The sequence below is a fragment of the Ruditapes philippinarum genome, unplaced genomic scaffold, assembly GCF_026571515.1.
Source record: "Ruditapes philippinarum isolate M1 unplaced genomic scaffold, ASM2657151v2 ctg4175_1_1_1_1, whole genome shotgun sequence".
In the NCBI taxonomy this organism is placed as follows: domain Eukaryota; kingdom Metazoa; phylum Mollusca; class Bivalvia; order Venerida; family Veneridae; genus Ruditapes; species Ruditapes philippinarum.
Window position 1 is genome coordinate 125,682 of NW_026853197.1, and position 8,373 is coordinate 134,054.

General features: G+C 34.0%; 2 protein-coding genes across 3 annotated transcripts; both read right to left on the reverse strand.

Moving 5' to 3' along the window:
• Positions 1-337: 337 nt before the first annotated feature.
• Positions 338-2,576, reverse strand: LOC132736060 (zinc finger protein 93-like). 2 transcript variants are annotated; one of them, XM_060723105.1, is made up of 2 exons: positions 2,477-2,576; positions 338-1,833 (listed from the first exon to the last, which is right to left on the reverse strand). In XM_060723105.1, the coding sequence occupies exon 2, from the start codon at positions 1,760-1,762 to the stop codon at positions 536-538; it is 1,227 nt and encodes a 408-aa protein (XP_060579088.1). In that variant the 5' UTR covers positions 1,763-1,833; positions 2,477-2,576; the 3' UTR covers positions 338-535. The 2 variants fall into 2 exon arrangements, with proteins under 2 accessions (XP_060579088.1, XP_060579089.1); XM_060723106.1 differs by having other exon boundaries at positions 2,546-2,571.
• A 2,165-nt stretch (positions 2,577-4,741) lies between these two features.
• On the reverse strand, positions 4,742-6,863 carry LOC132736064 (uncharacterized). Its single transcript, XM_060723110.1, has 3 exons — positions 6,451-6,863; positions 5,606-6,028; positions 4,742-5,291 (listed from the first exon to the last, which is right to left on the reverse strand). Exons 1-3 carry the CDS (start codon positions 6,674-6,676, stop codon positions 4,984-4,986), a joined length of 957 nt encoding a protein of 318 aa, XP_060579093.1. The 5' UTR covers positions 6,677-6,863; the 3' UTR covers positions 4,742-4,983.
• Between the last annotated feature and the right edge of the window lie 1,510 nt (positions 6,864-8,373).

The following is an 8,373-nucleotide window of genomic DNA, read 5'->3' on the forward strand; positions in this document are numbered from 1 at the left end:
CACTGTTACATCACTGAGTTTATCTACTATATTCATATATCTTAGAAGTATACCTTTAATGACCTGTGTGACTCAACATTTGCCTTTTAAGGGAATCACCTCGAGAATATGATTTGTCACATATTTCACACTTAGACACTTTAACGCAAGTGTGAATGGTCATATTGCTTTTAAGTCTACTGCTCTCCAAAAACATTTTTTCACATATTTCACATTCATGTCTCTTGATACCCATGTGAATGGTCTTGTGCTTGTTAAGACCAGATTTGTGAGTAAATGATTTACCACATAGATCACATTTATAGTCTTTGGTTCCAGTGTGAATGGCCATATGTTTTCTGAGATCACTACTTCCATTAAAGGTTTTATGACAAACCCCACGTACATATTGTTCTTGTCACCAGTATGAATGTTCATGTAATTTTTAAGACCATATTTGCGAGTAAATGATTTACCACAAATATCACATTTATAATTCTAAATTCCTAAGTGAATGGCCATAAGTTTTCTCAGATCACTACTTTCATAAAAGGCTTTATGACAAACCCCACATACATTGTTTTTTTTCACCAGTGTGAATTTTCAAATGACCTTTAACATTATATTTGAATCTGAATGACTTATCACAGACTTCACATTTGAACTTCTTCTCGCCACTGTGAATTACCATATGCCTTTCTAGATGATATTTAATACTGAATGATTTATCACATATTTGGCATGCAAAGTTCTTTTCACCAGTGTGAATTGTCATGTGCCTTTGAAGATTAAAGCTAGTTGAGAAAGCTTTACCACAATTATTACATTCATAACTCTTCTCGCCAGTGTGAATGCGGATATGTCTTTTCAGGGAATTAAGGTAAGAAAATGATTTATAACATATTTGGCATGCAAAGTTCTTTTCACCAGTGTGAACTGCCATGTGCCTTTGAAGATTAAAGCTAGTTGAGAAAGCTTTACCACAATTATCACATTTATATTTCTTCTCACCAGTGTGAATGTGGGTATGTCCTTTCAGGGAACTAAGGTAAGAAAATGATTTATCACATATTTGGCATGCAAAGTTCTTTTCACCAGTGTGAACTGTCATGTGCCTTTGAAGATTAAAGCTGCTTGGGAATGTTTTGCCACAATTATCACATTTATAATTCTTCTCACCAGTGTGAATGTGGATATGTCCTTTCAGGGAACTATGGTAAGAAAATGATTTATCACATATTTCGCATGCAAAGTTCTTTTCATTAGTGTGAATTGTCATGTGCCTTTGAAGATAAAAGCTGCTTGGGAATGTTTTGCTACAATTATCACATTCATAATTCTTCTCACCAGTGTGAATGTGGATATGTCTTTTCAGGGTACTAAGGTAATAAAATGATTTATGACATATTTGACATGCAAAACTCTTTTCACCAGTGTGAATCGCCATGTGCATTTGAAGATGATCGCTTCTTGAGTATGATTTGCCACAATTATCACAATTATAACTCTTCTCACCAGTGTGAATTGCAATGTGCCTTTGAAGATGAGAGCTTCTTGAGAATGCTTTGCCACAATTATCACATTCATAATTCTTCTCACCAGTGTGAATGCGGATATGTTCTTTCAGGCGACTAAGGAAATGAAATGATTTATCACATGTATCACATCTACAATGTTTCTCACTTGTGTGAATCGCCATGTGTGTTTTAAGTTGACTGTCATTAGAGAAAAGCTTATCACATATTTTACATCTACAGTTGTCCTCTCCGGTAATGCTCATCATTTCTGATTCAATACAATTTCTTGAACCTCTTTATCGAACTCCCTACAATTTTCTGCTTTACAATCAATTACCTGTGTTTAGAAAGAAAAGCATATACAATGTACTTAATTTCAAATAAAAAGTGGGTAGATGAGATCTACCTAATCAATTTTAGAATCAATTTTATTATTTTTTTCCCTCTCATATTCAAACGAATTTAATTTTTGTTTGTTCTTAAATTTGATCCATATATACATTTATACAGTCAGTGTTATAAAAAATAATAATTAAAGCAATTAATAGTGTTTCCTCTTTTCTTAAAAAAATATTAAACTAGTTGAAAAATATTGCACATGTAATATGTTCTGTACAAAATTATCACAACAAATACACATTCGAAACACCATTTTTTATTTTCTCAGGAAAGGCTACCATAGAACAACATAAATGCAAATTATCAATAGCATGGACATTATCCTAGGCTGTTATGATTTAGGCTGATAAACATTTTTCAATATCAACTGTTTGCCAATGATCATTTAACAGCCAATCTTTTGTAATATAAAGGCAATTCAGCTCAATTTGAAAATGAAAAAAGAGCATGATACATGTCTCAACAGGTTAGGTCTTATCTACCCTGGGTCATATCATAACCGATAGAGCTAGATTGCTTTCTCCTCACGATGTCAATTAAAAAACTAGCAAAACTTCTAAACATACATTAAAGACACTTACTTAATAAGGTTATTCATATCAAATTGGCGTGGAATAAATATTTGAATAGAAAATATAATTAGAATCTACCTGAGTCTCCACTTATAATAATGGAGTAATGAAATCAAAGGGGAGTTACTCTGTAAACACGTTCTTTAGAAATTAAACACAAGTAAACATATATACTGTTTCAAACAATAAATAAATTCAGTACAGCAATACAACGTGCCCATAAAGTCATTCTCGGCATCATTTCGCAAGACAAATATTGCTAGATTCGAAAAAAAAAGGCCGTAAACATTTTATTTCTGTACTAATTTCTATGGGATATGCACTATTCTACTGGGGAAAATATATATAAGCTTGCCACAGAACATTGGATCACTTTCAGTATACGGGTCGTTTGCTCAAACACTTTGTCAAACCTTGAAAGTTGTTTGTATACGACTGGCCTTCAGATGCAAGCTATTTCGTTTTCTTGCATTATCTGATCTTCGCCATAATTAAAAGTTCAGGTTTACATCCAACATCCTACCTTAATATGTTTATATTGTTATTTTCTAAGGCGGAAGCTTACCTTTTTCTTCAGCTGTAAATTATATGGTACCAGTTTTCAGAATTGGTTGCAAATACATATACGAAAAGCAGAATGTCCTCGTTCTGTTACTATAATTATGTTAACCACGAAAAACATACGATACAATGTATATTGAATGACGTATGCACAAATGATTTGTGCGCTATCTAGAACTGATTTTGAAAATTGTAAAATTGCTGTCTGTATTTGGAAAGAAATTGTTGTAAAATAATTTAGTGTCATGAACCAATATACCAGTCATGGACTTCAAAATAGAAAGAAAAACAACCATCGTTCTGTTAACATTTATTTTCATACCACATATAATTATGACACTTATAAGCCATAAAGATACCAATCAACGAGTAAAGATGAGTTGTTTCGATAGCCTGTAACTTCTTTTCATTTATTTGCAAGACTGTTCGTGAAGTTAGCCAGACAGCCGGAACAGCCGAGACCTATTTTGTTGTTCTGGCTGTTCCGGCGTTCGGCTGAACCGGCTAGCTTGAGATGATACATTAAAATCTGTACAAAAAACCGTTGGCTTATTTCATAACGGAATTTCATATTACTGTTACAGTAGTTAAAATACAAGAGTATTTCGTAATTGTGTTTTGATACATTCATTATAGCTGTATGCAATGTCATGTGTGACGAGAGGGACATAGTAAAATCGGAACCTCTGTTAAATATTCATGTTTCTTTTCACACTTTTTTTAATTTATAGGTATAATTATCGCTTAGAATTTAAATCTAGACGTTAAATATACAAAAAAATACATTTACTTAAAACCTTTACAAATACTTAAAACCTTTACAAATATTTCAATATTTTAAACAAGTTTTTTCTGATCATTTCCAGGGAAATAGAATATACGATTAAAATAGAATGACCCCATTACCTCGATATGGTCATTTCAGCTCAAATCTTGCCATTTCCGGCTGGCCCCTGCGAGCCCCAGGAGCCCCATATGGCGGGATGGTAAGGACCATGTGTCCGTTTGGGGTAAGTATGAGTATCCGCATAATAGAGTATAATATCAAAGGTTATTTTAGAAAAGCAGTTAAAACTAGTCAATTGTTGAGTCTTTCATCAATTTTATTTCGTTGTGTTTTTCTGTTGAATGTCTTATAATTATATTAATGTTAGAAACACACGAATCATAGAGTTCAAATATTTGTCACTTCCATTATTGGTTTGTTACCTTGTTCTACGGGATTAATAATTCTGATGAATGTTGTTTTAACTGGTATTAGGGACAAGAGAGGGTAAAACGTATTAAAATGTACTTTTCATGAACAAATTCATATACACCGAGTGTGCAACTTTCTACCATTTGTTTAGCTCACCTGCATCACTTAGTTTACATAAACTAACATAGGATAACGCATTTCATATTTTCTTTTTAAATGTCCTAGAGCTTACATGTTTGACATGTAGTATTGCCTTATAGACCTCTACTATAGTAACGTAAACAACTCCTCTTGCGGGGGGGGGGGGGGAACTGCCCCATCCAAAAGTCATATCTGTTACATTGCCTTTTATTATAGGAAATAAATTTCAAATTCTTCTCCTCGATATTTTGTCCAGATTTGGTAGATCTATCTTCTGCTACATTTATATGAATCATGTCTCCGGGATAAAACTTGACTCCTTCCTTCCTGAGGGTCACTAAGTTTACACAGACCCATATAGAAAAAAATGCATGTACATGTAAAATATTATTTATTGGAAGCAGGTTATATCCCGGCGGTTTGACCGCTAAACGACTTTACCAGTGATTAACATTATACTAGTATTCACAAATGACCGGCTATTACTCCTACATGCCAAAGAAATATACTCGTAAACATATGATAATACATGTAATTAGTATAACAAAATTGGCGTTGGAACCTTTGAAATGCTCATTTCGTTGATAAATATTGAGCTTTTGAAAGTTACATTTATTTAGTTTTTATTATCTACAGGTAAGTCCATAGGTTTGCATGAAACATTGTTTTGTGACTGAAGTGTTGTTAATAATTGATCAAACCCATCTAATGTCTTTACAACAAAAAGATGTTCTTCAACCGGTGTTGATACGTAATTGATGACCTTTCGTAACCCATAGGATGGAAACGAACCAATTAGAAACGAGAATACCCGAGACAGGCTACGCAGTGCAAAGGCTGAAACAATGGCGTCATCGTGACATTTTGAATAGCCGTCAGTCACTATCAGGACGTCTTTATCAACTTTGCTGTCCGAGCGTAAACCTGAAATGAGAATTGAAAACGAGTGTAGTGTGGAGATCAACATATAATGAACATTATTGTGTAAAACCTATACAATTAAACGTGAAAATAAATACAAATGCAAAAATGTACCAACATTTGAACTCAAATGCCCGTTTATGTTGTTCTTGTTGTTGTTTTGTTTGTATGTTTATTTGTTGTTGCTTTGACGTTGTTGTTGTTGTTGTTGTTTTGTGCTTTTTGTTTGTTTTGTTTGTGTTGTACACAATTATCTAATTCTTTACCTTTGAAGGAAATAGACCATACTTTTAATAAATCATGACATCTTGGATTACCTTTTGAGCTTGTTAACAATGCAGCAGTTATATTCAGGGCCTGGGCAGAGCATGATTGGTTCGAAGACATCGGAATATGAAGTAAAGCCTCTTTCAGTGCTGCTAATCCGTCACCATTGTCCTTGCCAAAGACTTGCACATTAGAATTCGACGCGTCAATTAGAACAGCGTGATTGTACATTGGGGCAAACGGATCCGGCCCCGGACAAAGCATTCCTAAAAGTTTTGCAATGTTGTGTTTCGTCCTATTGAATAATTCTTCTTCCAAACTTTCTAGTGAGTCGATCACAATAAGGAGGTCTCGAACATGATTTGGACTATTTGGGTGATCTGCATCCGGTTTCCGACGTATGAAATGCTCTGATAACGATTTTGCTGTTGCTTCTAAGTGCGCATGCGTGTCAGTTTGGATCTGTAGGGCGTCTAAACAAATATATCAATATGCTTGTTTAAGGATGATATATATATCTTGATATTGACAGAGCAGCTGTAAATTATATATACTAACGGCTTGAAAATATTACATTTATAAATGTTTATTAATATTGATATGGAGAGAGCAGCTGTGAATGACTCGAAAATATTAGCCGCGTTCACGTACACATATTAAACACCCTTTTCACTCGGGGTACTATGTGATTAATCAGTATCAAACGATACCATACAAATGCATTAAAATATTCTAAACACAACAAAAACTCTAATAGAAAATTTTGAGCTAACTGTGATAGAACTTTCAAATTTTGTGTTTAAATATAATTGATTACATTGAATTAAACGAAATTGCCAAATATTGCTCATTTTTATATAAAGTTTAGGTTTATGTAAGGGATAAGATTACTCGCCTGCCCTTTCTTCTCGCAATTTATCCCGTGTAGGACACGGCAATCCGCCCATGTTTTCATGCCGAAGAATAGCACGTTCACGAATGTGCAGATCGAGACCGGGGACGTTCGCCCAGTCACTCCATAACGTCACGACACAGTCTGATTTGACGTCAAAGAGAAATCCGAAACTTGACCCGGTGATTAAAAACACTATGAAAATTGGTGTAATAAGAACAAGAACCATTTCTGCATAACACCTTTGATACCCTTTTAATCAAATGAAATTTATTATGAATCTTTGAATAATTTTGCAACGTAAAATGGTTAGGTCGGCACATTCCACTTGTATCAGAGTAAAAAACGGAAACACTTTGTTGTCGACCTGCAAATCTAAAAATTACACCGTCGTTAAAGTATATTCCGGATACATTTGTTCAAACATTATTGTGCACCTAACGACTGTAAAAACCTTTTAAAGTATGTTATGACGGTGGTTCCTCGTGTTCGTGAACTAGTACATTATAATTGAACGAGATTAGAAGCACTTAGTATCGCAAGAAAGAAGGAGCCATAATCTAAATAAGTGACATTAAATATATATGTTTAGGTATATATTGTTTGTCAAAGTGTATATCATCAAAGAGTGAGACTTAAAAAGGATGGGCGCCTCACTAAATACCGTATTCTGATATATACCGGACAAAGCCCTTGACTATTAAATGCTAAAGTCATGCCTTTTCACCCATACGGAATGAACTTTCAAAGGTCTTTTTCATCTTTATACACCGATTTATGTATGATAATGAATGAAAAGTGTAAGAATCGGCGGGGAAAAACGATATTTGTCTATTTATTGATCATGTCTTCAGCAAGATCTACTGCTCCAGTCCTGTATCGAGTTAAATCCATTTTTATTTGTTTGGGTCGTCAGACCAAACAAATAATGGTAGCGAAATTTCAGAGTCTAATGTTGTTAATTGCAAATGCCGAAAGTAGTCCACTTTTTTGAAGCGGTTACTTCCCTTTTGTATGTACACAAACGCCGAAAAATTCAGGGGAGATCACTGCGTAAAGATGGTCAAAGACAGGCGCGTTAATTTTCAAGCAAAGTGATTCCCGAATGGTCGAAGATTTCTAATATTGTTTTATTGTATTTTCTGATCGAAAATAAGTAAATACAAAGCGGACATTCAATCTCTGACACAGAAGTTTACGACAAACCTAACAACAAGTAGTTCTCAAAACAGCTAAAAACTAGCGATTTAAAAGAAAGAAATATTTTATTTTGTTACAAGTATGCAACAAATTACAACGCATTCAAAGTTAAACAATAGCGTTGGCTTATAGAATTGTCAATAAATGCACAATCACAAACTACGCGGATGAATATGATTTTATCAATGAAAATACTATTTTTAGCGATGTGGATTACCGAATACTACACAAACCGAGTAGTGGAATATATAGATTCTACATGTCGGACTGTTTGGGCGAGAAGATTTTCGCTAAAATATTTACTTCAATTTTAAACAACAGGTTTATCCTGAACAAAATACCTCGAAATTAATAAGGATTACAAACCCGAAATGCAATGGAAGTTCTAAATTTAGAATGACTTGATGTTATTCAGACATTGTGTGTATAACTTCTCCGTGGTATAGTGGTAACGCGCTCGCTTAGAGAGTGAGAGGTCTTGAGTTCGAATCCCAGTCGAGGAAATTTTTTTTGGGGTTAAATTCCTTTTTAAGTGTCTTTGTTAAGGAAGTAGCCATGATATGCAAGGATAAAGTGTGGCTGTCGTAAAAAATGAACTTAAATGATTTTTTGATACAACTCTAGTTATGCAGAATTCCGTATGTATCAAACTCTGGTGCCTTGCAAAATGAATTATAATACATAAAAATAAACTTATACAGGAAAATGCATACAGATATACAGTAC